Raw genomic sequence first — 17,436 nt, 5'->3', positions numbered from 1 at the left:
TATTCTTAATAATGTTTTCTAAATAAATAAACTTTTTATTTTTAAAAAGAAAAATAAAATTCTTTAAAAAAAAACAAAGAAATTTTGAATTTGCAGTTTTTTATTTTTTGTAATTTTAGTTTTTTATTTTAAAATAGTTTAAAAATTCCAAATTGAAACTACTCTCCAATTTGAATGGATATTTTTTTAATTTTCGTTTTTTATTAATAAATATTTTATTTTATTATTTTATAGATATTTAAATTCAAAACCAATAACCAATAACTAATTATTAACTAAATAACTAATTATTAACTACTTATATCATGCGGCTTTTTTCTCTCCTTTTAATAATATATAGATAGATATAGATTGTTCTCAATAATATTATCTGAATTTTAATGAATAAAATCTCTATTAAATTAATGATACTTATATAGGCATCGAATAACTTTTATGTTATGTATTTTTCTTTATTATATTATCCAATATTTAGTATTATTGCATTGTTAATAGAAACTTTTATTAGCATATTACTTTATTTAGGTTTTTGTATGCTACTTTATTTTTGTAATATAATAGAAAATATTTTTTTTATTTTATATTTTATTCTATTATTCTCAATAATATTTTTTGAATAAATAAACTTTTTATTTTTAAAAAGAAAAACAAAAATTATTTTAAAAAAACAAAGAAATTTTGAATTGGCAGTTTTTATTTTTTGTAATTTTAGTTTTTTATTTTAAAATAAATTAAAAACTCCAACTTGAAACTATTCTACAATTTGAATGGACATTTTTTTTTCATTTTTTATTATAAAATATTTTATTTTATTATTTTATAGATATGTAAATTCAAAAACAATAACCAATAACTAATTATTAGCTACTTATGCCATGTGGCTTTTTTCTAGGTTGTCACTTGGCTTAAGAAGAGGGCTTTGTCCTCTCCTTTTAATAATATATCGATTATATTAGGGATTTTTACACAAATAGCCGGCTATATTAATTGTTTACTTTTTCTAACCATATACATAGATTATACATTGATTATACATGATTATACACATTTAATATATAAATTATGCATATAATATACATTCGCTGGTTATTTTTAGTTTAAGTTATAGGGTGGGAGGCTATTTGGATTAATTCTTTATTATATTAAATATTTACGAATTTCGTGTTTGACGGTGTAAATCATATGTATTGATACTTGTTGCTTCTTTTATTAATTTTAGTGATTTAGATTCCCTAGAAACTACCATATGCTGTTTTTAGGTTCGTATAATATGAGAAAAGTTTATTTTTAGTCGCTTCCAAATATATATTTATATACTTTCTCCGGTCCACAATAAGTGATTTTTTGGTTGTTTTCACACAGATTAAGAAATTCACATTTTAACATTAAATAGCAATGAAATTGATCATATTAACCTTTACTATTTCTTCACATAAACATTTCTAACACATACTCCAACACCATTTACTCCAAGGGCACTGTAGTAAAAAAATAATTAAATCATTTTTGAAATCTAAAAAACTCACTTATTTTGGACCATAAAAAAAGGGCCAAAAAATAACTTATTGTGGACCGGAGAGAGTAATACACTTTTTGGTTAGCGAATGCAATTAATTTAGACATTGTGTTATGTTCCAGTTAACCGCTTCCCTGCACTTCTTTCAATCTATCTCTCGATAGAAAATTGTGATACTTTGCGACTTCTATCAGAGGACTTTTTGTTTTCCATGTAACAATCTGTCATTTTCGATGGGGAGATTTGCACAAATAGGCTATTTATGTGTCCCAATTTAAATTTTAACCCCATGTCGATCAGAACTTAGCCACGAGCACCAGAAGTTTGATGGATATGTGACTTTGTCACTATCCGGTTTACTAATCAAGAGCTATTTTTATTCAAAATTGGATATCTAGCTAAGTATAACTGGATAATTTGCATTAACAGATTGAATATAGTGCCAAACAAGAAGGGACAATTGACTTGTCACTTTATGAAAGATGATTCAAACATGATTTTTTATGTACTAATATATACATCCTACTCGAATTAAAGCGACATAGGCTCGAAGTATGCACATTTAGCAATGTAAATTAAATCAGTTTTTGAATCAAGCTAAAAGCAGACTTGCATAAGGTGGGTGGCTGGACTAGAATAAACATCTTCTCTAGCACAGCTTCATAATGTAATTTCCATAACTGAAATCAGGGTGAGACAAAATTTTGGTACTTTTTCCTCACACTAAGTCCATGTTTGCAACAAATTAATACATGAAACCTTAATGTTACCCTCAGATTAGCCTGCTACTCCCCATTTTCCTCGAAATGCTCCAACAAAAGTTAGTTTTGCAAGTTGTTGTGTATGTCTTGTGCTCTATATATGCCCTTGTGGTGCAAGTGTAACAGTACAACATCATCACTCAAATCAAAGTTTTTACTTAAAGAAATTAGCTAAAATGGTAGCTCCAAAATGGGTTTTCATTTCTTTTATGATTTTGCTAAGCTTAGCAATATGCTCTGGCCAGCCTGTTACCTCTGATGCAATTAAGGCTAAGGAAGCTGATCATGACAACCTCAAAGCTCACACTCTGAGTAATATCGACGCCAAAGGCTTTGGAGGAGGCGGTGGATTTGGCATTGGTGGTGGTTGGGCCGGTGGTGGTGGAGGTGGTGGAGATGGTGGTGGTTCTGACACCCCTAACTACGGTTATAACCCTGGCTGCAGTATCCATGGTTGCACTGTCCCTGGCTTTGGTTTCCTACCTAAACCTGTCTTTGGTGTCCCAGTCTATTCCCCTGGTTGTGGCTATGTGTGTCCGGCCGATATTCCTACTGGAGGAATGACTGAATCCAAAATCACAGGAATATCACAATCCGCTAGACTATACCGTTGCAAGCCAGGGCCAAATATGTGTGACAGTAAAGACTGTAATGAGCTTCTCCTACACTTTGTTTTCCCAATGCAAGACAAACATGACAATAAACAAGAACATCTAAGATATGGAGGACGCCGAGGTATAGGTCTCACTGTGGGAGGAGTTGGCGGTTTTGGAATTGGTTTTGGTGCTTGGGGTGGTGGTGGTGGCGGAGGAGGTGGTGGTTCTGATGCCCCTGGTTGTAGTAACGATGGCTGTGACCCTGGTTTTGGCTGTCCCCCGGGCTGTGGTTATGCATGTCCTGCCAACAATCCTAGTGGAGGAATAACTGAATTCCATATCTCAGGATTATCACGATTCGATGGACCTTACAGATGTAGGCCAGATATGTGTGAAAGTGAAGATTGTAATGAACTTCTTCTACACTTTGTTTCTCCAATGCAACACAAACATGAGAACCGACATGATCATATAGTAGAAAGGAGTGATGAGGAGGAAGCGCATCATCAGTCAAAGCAGCATAAAGACGAAGACATCATAAACTAGGCTCTCCCACAAACCAAAAAAAAAGGAACTATATATGTAGCTTCAGCCAAAAAACTGTATACACTGTCTAAGAATACTCACTTCCAACGAACTTAAATAAAACTAGTTTACAGTGGATTGGGATATAATCAGTTGGACAATTTGCTAAACCTCCTCATGCACTGTAAAAATAGACTTGCTACTAGTATTTGGAATATAATGCTGAATATATTTGTTGTTACTTTGCCTAATGTCAATCAGCATTCAGCAATTTCTCTGTAGTTAGAAAATGAAAGGAAGAATCAGGAAACTCATATTTAAAGGATGAAATAATTTAAAGATCGCGAAGCAGTCACAATTTAATAGTACCAGGAAAATAATCTATAGGAATCACAGAACTTTTTGATTTATCAAATTAAGGAAGCAAACTGGGAAAATGTGAAATGAATGAACATAATGCTGAAAGCTATTGATCAGATGATTGGATTGATTTCGTAGGAGCAACATATGATTTAAGATTATTTCAACAAGATGGCCATAAAGTAGCATATCATTTGTAATTTAACATTATTACACTCAAACTCAGGAAGATTGTCAATTTACCCTCAAAACAAAGTTTTAAGCCTTCAGTCTCCTTCAACCACAGTGGCACCTGCCCAATTGGCAGCACTTCCCCGGCGTGGAATGCTGTGGAGTTTGGTGTACAAATCCACCTGGAAAATCACAGCATTGATGTTTCCTTCATCATCTTCGCGTGCAATTGCTTTTACTTTGTGCAGTGGATGATCAAAGCTTATTAGTCCAGTGTCACTTATGAAGATACACCCTGTTCAATCAGCTTTTATACATTAAATTTTGCTTGATATCCAAAAAAGATTGAATCAAACTTGAGGATTTGATTAAGAAACCTGGAGGAAATGGGGTATAGAATTTTCCACAAGAAGCTTGAATGAACTCTGAATCATCGGAACATACTAAAGACCCATCTGCAGCAGTTCCCCAGTGTAACGGCACACATCCATCGCGATCCTACATTGCTTAGAGCAACATTAAGTTTATCCTAAAAAGGATTTAAGTTATATACATTGACAATATAAAGATTTTTTTAGTGTAGTTTAACCTAGTTTAACATGTGATAGAAGGTTAGTTACCACTTTTACCCGGTTTCCAACTAATGTTTATCATGTAATTACCTTATAAGTGACATAACTGGTAAAGTTGCTACCATGTGATCAGGACATCACGGGTTCGAACCATGAAAACAACCTCTTACAGAAATGCATGGTAAGACTGCGTATAATAGACTCTTGATGTCCAGCTCTTCCCGGACCCCGCGCATAGCGGGAGCTTAGTGCACCGGGCTGCCCTTAATCCTTATAAATGACATGATTGTATAAACATTTTTTATGTCGTCAGGGCACCAAACTTAAACTCTTCTAAAAATACTATGTTGATCATGGTGTATAGTTAAGTTTAAAGAAACAGACCAAGTTATGGATCATGGAAATGGTTAATATGAATGTTCAATAAGCTAAGAAAGAGATCAATTATGTGAGAAAAAGCATTGTGACTCACCCTGGCAAGAAAAAGAGTAGAAGCTTTTGAGTCAAACAGAATGAAAGCAAATTTGCCTTCAAGTTCTTTGATGACTTGATCAGGAGGGTATGGCGCCCGATCCCTTAAAACTTTGTAAGCTTCAACCATAATCATAGCCTCTGTGGCTTGTCTTGAAAGACCATAATGTTTTCTCAAATCAAAAGTGTTATCTAAAGCCCCAGAGAATATGCAGAAGACATCATCCATCACAACAATAGACCTAATGTAAACAAAACAAAACAAAACAAGCTCAGACAACTTCATTTATAGTCACCTTGCTATTGCTTCAATCTTGAAATACTACACTAGTTTTTAAGAAAAGTTCACCCTTTTAGTATACTAATCAATGTGCCCAAAAAGAAAAAAACAAAACATGTTACTATTACTAGTACTAAACATCAATACCTTGGTTGTAAAGGGTTTTCATTTCCATGAGAAAAAGCCATGAAATTCCCATTGAAAAGGTGGTAAAAAGTTGAGTCTTGCTTCCATGTTTTGAAACTTTCTGCAATCTCTTCCCTTGTTTTAGCCTCCTTTTTCTGTATACCTGCTTGAGGAAGGCTCAACTCTGGAGGTGGCCTACCAATGGATTGCTCAAACACAGCCAACATGTTTGGACAAAGTAAAAGCTAGAAAAATTTCAAGAATCCCAAGCTAATTTCTTTTTTCAAGAACCATAAAAATCCCAGGAAAGCACATTCTATGTACTTATAATATAGAAGACTTGCAGCTGACATGCTTATCCAAAAGACTCTTGTAACTGAAAACAAAGTACTGACGTGGCATCAACAAAGTGATAGTGCATCTGTCACACTCTCCTTTGTTCAAGATGGTACTACTTTAATATTTTATGGGCGAATAATTACTTTGGGAATTTGTAAACAAAATTTCTTTATTTCTTTCATTGATGGGATAGATGTCTTGGAACATGGTTTTGAAGTACCAGAAAATATGATATACTAGTAGTTTTAGAAAGGTGCATACATGCAGTGGGTTAACAATTGAATGTATAACTTTTAATGCGGAGTAAAAGTTTATTAAAATTATAAAAATAATGAATATAAACTCATAACTTTAGGTTCAACGCTAAAAAAATTTAAAAGTTGAACCCATAAAATTTAAATCTTGAATTTGTGTCTGGATTTTAGATCATGAATATGACAGTAGAAACAAGCCAAGAAAGTTTTATCTAAATACAGAAGGCTGAAGCTAGCAGTATATGACTTTACGCACTTCGAGAAGCAGGCAATACTGGACTCTTCTAAATAATTGATCCACTTAAACCCAAAATTATTTGCCTATGCAACGAAGTCTCAGAAAGCACGTAATAATGCTATTTCAAGCTTTCTGTTCTTTCAATGATGAAACTAATTAAGCTTTTTTTCAGTGGAGGTCGACGTCAAGGTATCTTTCATGTATGCATTATTTTGATGTAATTTGACTAATAGGAAGAGATAATAAGATAATGTAATTCCCGATTGAGACATTATTTGAAAACAGCAAAATCTGTGGGACATAACCATTAGCGGAAATGAGAAAAGAATGGTTTTTTGTTTGAAAGTTACCCCCGCAAACGAGATTAGCTTGTGACCCGTTTGGCCATAGATTTTGTCAAAATAAATTTGGATTTTATTTGGCAAACATATGTTTGGCCATAGATTTTACCTACATTTCGGTAAAATCAAGAGCTGGTTTTGAGCCAAAATATCACTATTACATTTTTTAAAAATTGCCCCAAACTTTTGTATTTTATAAAAGAGCCCACTATTTATTATTTTGTAACAATGTTACTTCGTCTTCTCGATCACGTGATAGTGTATCATGCAGTTCATTATAAAAATGATAATTTTGTATCAAATTTATTCATGTTCAATACTATGGTTTGCGATAATATAATGAATGTTATTGATAATGGTAATGTTGGGTATTTGTAATAGTTTTTAAAACTTGTGGGTATAAATCATATTTCATATTTTTTCAAAATAAATTTGAAAAATATGTTTTGAAAACTGATGTCCAAACACATTTTCATCTTCAAACCAAACTTCGCCCAAATCAGATTTTTCAGAACAAATTTGAGAATCTATGGCCAAACGCTAGCTCAGTCTTCTAATGCAATTTGTATCAAAGATTCCTTCTTCGTTATCAATGGAAAAGCATTTGTTTTTCTTATTTATACATTTTAATTTTCACAGTGAAAGCTGCTCGAGTAACTTTGTGCGCAGTACAAAAACTAATAAACCCACAGCGAGTGTTGAATTAGAAATTTTCAATAGAGCGGCAAGCAAGTTTTGGAAATACAGCAATTTATTTAGAGAACACTTCCGCATTCCAATGAAATAGTTCAACGGTTAAGAGATCATAATTTGAACTAACATTTCACGAGTGTGCTTCTGGGTTTTTAAGAGAAAGAGAGAACAAGCCCAAAAGATAAGCCTGTACAAGACAAGAATTGTCAGATAAACACCATTCAGTGTGTATATTACCTTTACCTGGGTTTTGAGAAGTGTTTCATTTGATATAAGCAACTGTACAACCATAATTCATAGGACTTTCCTGTTCAAACTTAACAACACGAGGATGATCTCTTAGTAATTTATGTGCAGATTCTTTTACAACCCCAGTGCCCATCCCATGAATAACAAAAAGAACAGAATTAGGCGCTCTTGAGTCAATAGCCATGTTGAGCTGGTGCGAAGCATCCTCCACTCTCAGGCCACGCAAGTCTATGGTGTTTTTAGATGTCTGCAGCACAGGGCCATAAGAATCCTGTTGATTTTTGCCTGCTTCAGCAAGACTTCCAAGGTCCCTAAGACTCTTGATCCGCTGTACCTACATCATCGATCATGATTAACTTTTTCTTTCATTCCCCATGTTTTTACCAAGTGAGAAACAGCCAAGCACGAGTATATATCAGATATATGTGAAACGAACCTAACTCACATGCGAAATTCTCAAGATACTCGTCTTTACTAAAACATGCAACTCCATTCATTTTATAAGATAAGGCAAGTATCTAAGCTAGGATTATAAGTTCCAAGCTCAAAAATGAACTACCTGATTGTCATATACTTAAAAACTAGCCTCATATGCATATAATTGATAATCAATTTATGTTACACCGCTTCTACCGGTCTCAGTTGAATATTTAAGATGTTAGGTTTTCTAGCACTGACGTTCTCTATATTTTCTGCTGGCATAATCTCTATGAGGCTAAATGACTCCTACCAAAAGTTGGAGCTAAAGTAGCATACCACCATGACTAAATCTCAATCAAAACTAATTGCTATCACCTATATGAATCCAAATCTTCCGTTGTACCTTACTTTTCGATAAGTCCACATGGAATCCAAGAGATTGTAGGTCTACTTTCTTCCCTGAGATTTTAGGTCTACCTCGTTTCTTTAAAAACTTTCAATCACCAGTCTCATAGTGGTGCCTATGTTTCATGTATGTGTATGGTGTATTATGTAGTATATATATTTATAGTTTTATACTTACAACAGAAAGAGAGAAGAAAGAACTCAGAGTTGGCAAACCTGGGTTTTCAGGACAGCTGCACCGGAAGAAGCATCAGGGGGAATGGGTCTTACACTACGTTTGCCCACGCGGACTCTGATTTTTCCATATTGAACAAGGATACTGTCATCATCCCCAGGTTCCTCAACTACAGTGGCTAACTTATTTCCAAAGGCCTTCACATATACTTGTTCTCCGATCTGAGGTGTGTAAAGGCTCTGGCCTATTTCTCTGAATAGAGAATCTTTACTAGGCTGATGAGCTTCAACTATCGATGCAATAGCAGATTCAGCTTTTTTCACAAGTGGATTAATCTCGTCAGCACTTGCATTTCTGAGTTGGCTCTCAAACTTCTCTACTATAGTGTGGATCTCATTTTTCACAGTCCTCACTTCCTGTTGGATTTCATGCGTTTCCTTTGCTTTGATGGCTTCTTCACGTCCCTCTAGATCTTGTGCTTCCTTGTTGATCTTCATTGCATGGAAAAAGGAAAAAAGAAAATACTGAAGATAATAGTCAAATTCAAAATAATGGTTAACAACAATATCTCTAAGGTTGTCCAGCAGCATCTTCCCAAAATAAATCTGTGAGAAGGTACGGGAGAAAATATGTTATTGATATTGGATGAGCAATACAATACAAGAGGTCCTTATTTATAGCTATACTATACAAGGACATACTACTCGTGGGACAATACTACACTATATACATGCTGTAAACTAACACTCCCCTCAAGCAGGTGCATACAAATCATATGTACCGAACTTGTTACATATATAACCAATACGAGGACCAGTGAGAGACTTGGTGAAAATATCTGCAAGTTGATCATTCGACCTCACAAACTTTGTAGCAATCTCTCCTGAAAGTATCTTTTCTCTGACGAAGTGACAATCAATCTCAATGTGTTTAGTTCTCTCATGGAACACCGGATTTGATGCAATATGAAGGGCAGCTTGATTATCGCACACAAGTTCCATCCAACTGATTTCACCAAATTTCAACTCCTTGAGCAATTGTTTAGTCCAAACTAGCTCACATGTTGCCATAGCCATTGCTCGATATTCTGCTTCTGCACTAGACCGAGCAACTACATTATGTTTCTTGCTCTTCCAGGACACCAAATTTCCTCCTACTAAAACACAATATCCAGACGTAGAACGTCTATTAGAAGGTGATCCTGCCCAATCAGCATCTGAGTATCCAATATTCTGCTCATGACCTCGATCCTCAAAGAGTAACCCTTTGCCTGGAGCCGATTTTATATATCGAATAATGCGGACAACTGCATCCTAATGACTATCACAGGGAGAATTCATAAACTGACTTACAACACTCACAGGATAAGAAATGTCGGGTCTAGTCACTGTGAGATAATTTAATTTTCCAACCAGCCGCCTATAACTTGCAGGATCGCTAAGCGGCTCCCCCTGTCCTGGCATAAGTTTAGAATTCGGATCCATCGGAGTGTCAACAGGTCTGCAACCTATCATCCCCGTCTCCTCAAGAATGTCTAAAGCATATTTTCTTTGAGAAATAACAATACCCGCGCTAGACTGGGCAACCTCAATACCTAGAAAGTACTTCAATCTGCCTAGATCCTTAGTTTGGAAGTGCTGGAAGAGATGCTGCTTCAGATTGGTAATATCATCCTGATCATTGCCAGTAATAACAATATCATCAACATAGACTACCAACATAGACTACCAGATAAATACAGAGACTTGAAGCAGAGTGCCGATAAAACACAGAGTGATCAGCTTCACTACGAATCATGCCAAACTCCTGGATAACCGTGTTGAACTTACCAAACTAGGCTCGAGGAGACTGCTTTAGACCATAAAGTGACCGACGCAAGCGACATACAAGGCCACGAGACTCCCCTGAGCAACAAAACCAGGTGGTTGCTCCATATAAACCTCATCCTCAAGATCACCGTGAAGAAAGGCATTTTTAATGTCCAGCTGATAGAGGGGCCAATGACGAACCGCAGCCATGGATAGAAAAAGGCGGACTGAAGCCACTTTAGCCACGGGAGAGAAGGTATCACTGTAATCGAGCCCAAATATCTGAGTATATCCTTTGGCAACAAGACGGGCCTTAAGTCGATCAATCTGTCCATCGGGACCAACTTTGACTGCATAAACCCAACGACAACCAACAGTAGATTTATCTGAGGGAAGAGCAACAAGCTCCCAAGTACCACTTGTATGTAAAGCAGGCATCTCGTCACTCATAGCCTGTCGCCATCCTGAATGAGACAACGCTTCACCTGTAGACTTAGGGATAGAAACCGAGGACAAAAAAGATATAAAAGCATAATGGGGAGATGACAGACGATGATAGCTCAAACCGATATAATGAGGTTTAGGGGTAAGGGTGGTCCGTATACCTTTCCGTAGTGCAATCGGTGTACTAGGAGCAGGGTCCGCAGCAGGAGCATGGTCAGGACGAGAACCAGTTGGGCCTGATGGAAGACGCAAACGACGATGATAAGTCAAGAGTGGTGTTCCTGTGGCTGGGGAACTAGGGGGAACAACACTAGACTCCTCAACAGTTGGTATGGATGAAACCTCTATGGTCGAAGGTGGAGGAGGAGCTATAGTAAACTCCTCAAAGGTCGGTATAGGTAAGACCTCAGATATATCATGGTGGTCAGCAGAGGTAAAGAAAGGTTTAGACTCAAAAAATGTGACGTCAGCTGACATAAGGTACCTACGAAGATCTGGAGGATAACAACGATATCCCTTCCGAACACGAGAATAACCAAGGAAGACACACTTGAGAGCACGAGGAGCTAACTTATCTTTCCCAGGGGCTAAGTTATGAACAAAACACGTGCTCCCAAAAACACGAGGTGGAAGAGAGTATAAGGGTGACTGGGAAAACAATACTGAATGCGGAATCTGATTCTTGATGGGAGATGAAGGCATCCGATTAATCAAATAACAAGCTATGAGAACTGCATCGCCCCAAAAACGCAACGGAACACGAGATTCAATTAGAAGTGTGCGAGCAGTCTCAATAAGGTGCCTATTCTTTCTCTCAGCAACCCCATTTTGCTGAGGGGTATAAGGACAAGATGTCTGATGAATAATTCCTTGAGAAGTCATAAACTGCTGAAATTGAGAAGATAAATATTCTAAGGCATTATCACTGCGAAAAATGCGAATAGAAACACCAAATTGGTTTTTGATTTCAGCACAGAAACTCTGGAATATAGAAAATAACTCAGAACAATCTTTCATTAAGAAAAGCCAAGTACATCTTGAATAATCATCAATGAAACTGACAAAATAACGAAATCCAAATGATGAACTGACTCTACTAGGACCCCATATATCAGAATGAACTAAGGAGAAGACAGACCCTGCATGACTCTCAACACTACGCGAAAAGGAGGCTCGGGTATGTTTCCCAAGTTGACACGACTCACAATCTAATGTAGACAAACTAGATAAACTAGGCACCATCTTCTGAAGTTTGGATAAACTCGGATGTCCTAAACGTCTGTGGATTAGATCTGGAGGATCTGTAACTAGACATGTTGTGGAAGGACTGAGTGAGTTAAGGTAGTAAAGGCCTTCTGATTCACGTCCTGTACCAATTGTCTGTCCCGTACTGCGGTCCTGCATAATAAAAGAATCGTCAATAAAATATATACCACAATGGAGGGCACGAGTCAAACGACTAACAGATGCAAGACTAAAAGGACAGTCAGGGACATAAAGAACGGAATCTAGGGTGATAGAAGACAAGGGATTAGCTTGTCCAACTCCTTTTGCCTTAGTTTGACATCCATTGGCTAAAGTAACAGTGGGAAGAGACTGTGAATATACAATATTTGACAAAAGTGATATATTACCAGAGATGTGATCAGAAGCGCCGGAGTCCATGACCCATGGGCCAAAAGTGTTAGACTGGGAAACACAAGCAAAAGAATTACCAGTAACAGAAGTATCAGTCTGAGCAACTGAGGCTACTTGTGGAGATGTCTGCTTACTTGCTCGATACTGAAGGAGCTCATTATATTCTTCTTTAGATAAAGAAAATCCTTGGTTACCTGGAGTCTCGGTTTGAGCAATGTAAGCATTTTTGGGTGGACGACCATGTAAGGAATAGCATATTTCACGAGTGTGTCCAAGTTTGTGACAATAAGAACACTTGGGTCTAGATCTTCCAAAACGACCTCCTCCTCGTCTATGCTCCATAGTTTGAGATGCCCGAACATCCATTGTCTGGGATGCAAAAACAAAGGAATCAAGTATCTGTGATGAGATTACTGGTAGACTTGGTGCTGCAGCAAGGCGGAGTAATCGAGAGAATAATTCATCAACTGTCGGGACAGACGGACTAGCCAAAATCTGGTCGCGTACTGAATCAAGATCATTAGGAAGTCCAGCGAGGGTAAGAACGAGAAACATTTTCTGTCGCTGCTCTTGTTGTTTTTCCACACTAGCAGAAACTGGCATCAACTTCTCAAATTCCTCCATGACTGCCTGTACTTGACCCAAGTAAGTAGACATGTCCAATTCCTGCTTCTTTAAATTTGTCATCCGTGATATCACATCATAGAAGCGAGATATGTCATTAGTGTATAAGGTGTGTGCCTTTGCCCAAACCAAATAACATGTCTGGAATGGACGAAACAAAGGCATCAACTTGGAATCAATAGATCGCCACAAGATACTATATAACTGAGCATCGATTTTTGCCCAAAGTGCTATTGCCTTTTCATTTCCATCGCTAGACTGTTTGATTAGATGATCTTGAACACCTTGACCTCTACACCATAACTCGACAGATGAAGCCCAAGCTAAGTAGTTTGAACCTCCCATTAAAGGTTCCGAGGTAATAATAGCACTAGAGCTTCCAGAACTCATGTTTCTAGATCCAAAAGCATCAAATCCCAAAGACATTGTTGCAAATTATTACCAAATAGGAGAAAGAATCAACTGTAATCCACTCAAACAGTGTACGGAAACACAGAAACAGAATACTGAAATACTGTAGCTGCCGGAATAGTACTGTAGCTGCCGGAAAAAACTCAAAATTGTCGGAATGAAATGAAAACAGTAGAGGTAGGATCGGAATTACCAGGCGACCCAACTGTTCTAAAGGAAGATTTTCAAAAAATGGCCGGAAGTGGTCGTACGCGCCGGCGCGTGAGCTCACGCGCGTGAGCTTCTGGTGGCGCGTGGAGGCGCGTGAGGAGGCTGCTGCCGGAGTTTTTCACTGGGGTTTGGTCGCCGGACAGTGACGACTCTTGTGGTAGTGTTGGATTTTGCACAACACTGACAGAAATGAAGCAGGTAGAAAACAACCTTAAAAAAGTACTGATTTCTCTTTCCCGGAATCGCTGGAATTTATGCACAGCGATTTCTCTTTCCCGGAATCGCTGGAATTTTATGCACAGCGATAAGTCTCTCACAATTGCTCTGATACCATGTGAGAAGGCACGGGAGAAAATATGTTATTGATATTGGATGAACAATACAATACAAGAGGTCCTTATTTATAGCTATACTATACAAGGACATACTACTCTTCTACCAATGTGGGACAATACTACACTATATACATGCTGTAAACTAACACTCCCCCTCAAGCCGGTGCATACAAATCATATGTACCGACTCAACCTTGACTTTTGTAGGGCCTTTGACACAGCCAAGATGGAAGATCAAGAAGCCACCTAGATGTGATTTTTTTTTTTTTTGGGGGGGAGAATCATAGCAGCCACAAATTTTGATCTTATACAAATTCTGATCATGGCGGTTTTTATTCGAAAAACAAAACAAAGTTCAAACATCAAATTGACCAGCTCCAGGATTTAGTAATCACTTGGCATCTGCTATGAGTTCGTTGAGTTTGTACCCCACTTATATGAATGGGAGTATGAATTCAGGAAAAGCTTCAGAATATACCTCATTATAAATGTTCATAATATCTGAATGAAGAGAAGCAGCTTCCATTGCTTGATATTCTAGTCTGTCACTTTCTTCAATTAGTGAACGATAAAGTAATCCCTTCTGCTCCTGCTGCTTGTCCGGTGTCAATTTGTTCACCCATAATACTGCTCGGTCAATTATTCTTTCATCAAAGCCCATTGATTTTGCAATATTTAAGGCATTCGATTCTCCCTTGCTTCCCCAAAGAATCCGATAGGTAGGCTGTAGAGTCTCCAAGGAAAACTCTGTTGCTGCAGTTTCAAACCGATTGTCCTTTTCTTTTAAGCGAGTTAAATCTGCATAGTGGGTAGTTATAACAGCTAAATTAACCCTGTCCTTGAGATATTGCAGAATGCTTTCTGAAAGTGCTACACCTTCTGAAGGATCGGTCCCACTTCCGATTTCATCAATAAGAACTAAAGATTCTCTAGAAGCGACTTCCAGAATCTCACGAAGCCGTGAAATGTGCCCACTAAAGGTTGACAGACTTTGTTCCAGAGACTTCAGCAGGCAAAATAAAAAAGTTCAATTTTGGCGCGAAAGAAAAAAAACAAGACAATGAAGAAGGAAAGGAAATCTCAACTGGGTTAAATTGAAAAAGATATGCAGCAGAGATGGGTGATAGAGGGAAGATGGGTGTATAGCAAAACCAAGTACCTGCTGGTCTCCTATGTCTGCCAGAATGAGATCAAACCATGGAAGCCGTGGTTGATTTTGGGCAGGCAAATACATACCGGCTTTCAACATCATAGAAGCCAGTCCTAGAGTCTTCATTGAAGCCGTTTTCCCTCCAGTATTAGGGCCCGAGATGACAACAACCTTTGTTCCATGACCAACTTTAATATCGATGGGCACAGGGAAATGTGCACTAGATTTTGTTTCAAAATTCATGACACCATTTCCCTGATCCAAATCAGGCGACCTTGGGAACACATCAGTGGACAAGTTTCTCAAAGAGGACTCAAGAAGCAATGGATGCCGTATCCCTTCTACATCTATAGATAAAAGTTCAGATTGGGAATTGTTACAATTTCTTGAACTTAAAGCTGGACAGGCACCACCTATCCATTGAGCATGAGCAGCTCTTGCAAATGCAAGATCAATTTCCAATATTCTATCTAATAAGTGTTTTATTTTCATATTAGATTCAGCTATTTCCGATGTAAGCAAACTCAAAATTGTTTGCTCCTCAATCCTCTCAGAACTAGAAAGCTTAACTTCCATGTTGTTCAACTCAACTGCCTCTTTAGGTTCCATGAAATATGTAGATCCACTACTGCTCGTATCTAGGATTACGGCATTAGGAAGCAAAGATCTATGGGAAGCTCTGACAGCAACACACAGTCTTGAACGGCGCTTGGTTACTAAAGGTCTGTCAAATCCCCCACCCTGAAAAACTTGAGTTGATAATTGCTTCAACAATGATTCTAGATTTCCCATGTTCCGTTTTCTCTCAGACCTTATAATTTCCAAATCTTCACTAGCTCTGTCAAGGATTGCTGAAAAGCTGCAATCAATACAGAATTCTATTTTTTGCTCCAATTCCACAAGAAAATCACAATTGTGAAGAATTTCCTTCAGAGGAGAGTACCTGTTTGAACATAATTAGACATTCTAATGAAACTGCTCAATACTATTTAAATGGCACTTCATGAGAATCCATCACTACCACATGAGACAAGCTTCGCCATTTTGAGTTAACTGCAATTGGGAGTAGGAAGGCATTCTCAGAAGGCATAGAAAATAAAGGGCAAGCACACTCTACGTGAATTCATCTTTGGATTTAACTTTATAAGAACTCATATTCATAATCAAGAAATTCTTGGGTTTCAAACATCATTTTTTTTAAAAAGGGAAAAAATGAACCACCAATACAAAAGGAAAGAACTTTTTGTTTACTTTAATATCCGAAATTCAATGGTCCGAGTGTCCGACTAGTTCGAATTTTCATTGAGGAGGAGTGAAACACTCCTTCCGAAAAGATTCTCAATTTTCAGACGAGACTTTTAATTAAGAGCGAAAAGATATCATGCAATGATGTGAGAAACATGAGCCAAAAAAATCAAAAAAAATAATTAAAAAAAATCCGTATGTCAATAGTTAAGTGGAGTATCAAATACAGCAATACACCTGTCAGAAAAATCACTCAGCGAAGCAATTTCCTCCAACTGTTGGAGCAAAAGCCTCGCCGCTCCCAAGGTCCGTTTCACAGAGCAAAGCTCACGAATTGAGAGTACTCCGCCGGCAATGGAAGCATTAACAATAGGGGAAACATCCTCAATTCCGGAGAAATCCAACGGCCGAGGAACTGCCACGGCGGCGGAGGTCTGAGAGAGGAGTTTCCCGCTCTCTTCAGGAGTTTTACCCACCGGAATCAGAGCAGATTGTGCGGCAGCGAAGCCCATGGATGTGGAAGTGAAGGCGGAGAGCTGGCGACAGACGGCGGGCCATTCTAGAAGCTTCAGGGTCTCGGATTGGAGTGACTCGGCGAGTTTGACTCTGTGAGTTGACTCGGATGAGAAGCGGACGGAGAACCGAGTTGCACGAGGGTTGTAGAGCGAGGTATGACGTGGAGGAAGATGATTGGTGAGGAGAGTGTTGTTGAATTTGCAGTTTAAGAGGTTCATTGAAGATTGAGTTTTGAATTGTTTTTTTTTTTTTTTGCTGAGTTATGTGTGTTGTGTTATCCAGTTGCTCTAAAATGGAGGGAAGGCTGGGTTTGGATCTTCTGTGTTTAGATACACAGCGGTACTGTGAGTTATCAATTTTTTTTTTTCCCGTAGGCTTCTTTCTTCTTTTTTTCCTTTTCTTTTTCTTTTTAATATCTGGTGTACAAGTTGGCGCATGAATGGAAAAACACTTATTCAACTTAGTTTTTTACATTAAATTATAAGTATTAATTTAGATGATTATGTGATCAAATTGAGGTGAGAAGGTATATAATTAATTAAGATTAAATGATATGATGCATA

At 37.6% G+C, this 17,436-nt stretch overlaps 3 protein-coding genes across 10 annotated transcripts; 1 reads left to right on the top strand and 2 right to left on the bottom strand.

Moving 5' to 3' along the window:
- The first annotated feature begins 2,453 nt into the window (after positions 1 to 2,453).
- On the top strand, positions 2,454 to 3,419 carry LOC107824681 (anther-specific protein TA-29). The gene has a single exon (XM_016651477.1). The coding sequence runs from the start codon at positions 2,454 to 2,456 to the stop codon at positions 3,417 to 3,419; it is 966 nt and encodes a 321-aa protein (XP_016506963.1).
- A 32-nt stretch (positions 3,420 to 3,451) lies between these two features.
- LOC107824684 (stem-specific protein TSJT1) lies at positions 3,452 to 5,721 on the bottom strand. Of its 2 annotated transcripts, NM_001425949.1 has the most exons (5): positions 5,400 to 5,721; positions 4,974 to 5,214; positions 4,307 to 4,427; positions 4,002 to 4,224; positions 3,452 to 3,674 (listed from the first exon to the last, which is right to left on the bottom strand). In NM_001425949.1, exons 1-4 carry the CDS (start codon positions 5,603 to 5,605, stop codon positions 4,025 to 4,027), a joined length of 768 nt encoding a protein of 255 aa, NP_001412878.1. In that variant the 5' UTR covers positions 5,606 to 5,721; the 3' UTR covers positions 3,452 to 3,674; positions 4,002 to 4,024. The 2 variants fall into 2 exon arrangements, with proteins under 2 accessions (NP_001412878.1, NP_001412877.1); NM_001425948.1 differs by lacking the exon at positions 3,452 to 3,674 and having other exon boundaries at positions 3,809 to 4,224.
- Positions 5,722 to 7,446: 1,725 nt separating this feature from the next.
- LOC107818810 (uncharacterized) lies at positions 7,447 to 17,191 on the bottom strand. Of its 7 annotated transcripts, XM_075234870.1 has the most exons (6): positions 16,595 to 17,135; positions 16,056 to 16,165; positions 15,122 to 15,963; positions 14,441 to 14,965; positions 8,534 to 9,016; positions 7,447 to 7,826 (listed from the first exon to the last, which is right to left on the bottom strand). In XM_075234870.1, exons 2-6 carry the CDS (start codon positions 16,075 to 16,077, stop codon positions 7,506 to 7,508), a joined length of 2,193 nt encoding a protein of 730 aa, XP_075090971.1. In that variant the 5' UTR covers positions 16,078 to 16,165; positions 16,595 to 17,135; the 3' UTR covers positions 7,447 to 7,505. The 7 variants fall into 7 exon arrangements, with proteins under 7 accessions (XP_075090971.1, XP_075090968.1, XP_075090966.1 ...); XM_075234867.1 differs by lacking the exon at positions 16,056 to 16,165 and having other exon boundaries at positions 8,534 to 8,983; positions 15,122 to 16,055; positions 16,595 to 17,191; XM_075234865.1 differs by lacking the exon at positions 16,056 to 16,165 and having other exon boundaries at positions 15,122 to 16,055; positions 16,595 to 17,190.
- Positions 17,192 to 17,436: the final 245 nt, after the last annotated feature.

This window comes from Nicotiana tabacum, chromosome 17 (genome assembly GCF_000715075.1).
Source record: "Nicotiana tabacum cultivar K326 chromosome 17, ASM71507v2, whole genome shotgun sequence".
NCBI classification, from domain to species: Eukaryota; Viridiplantae; Streptophyta; class Magnoliopsida; order Solanales; family Solanaceae; genus Nicotiana; species Nicotiana tabacum.
Note: the sequence above shows the minus strand (reverse complement) of the source record. Positions and strands in the feature narration are given on the sequence as shown.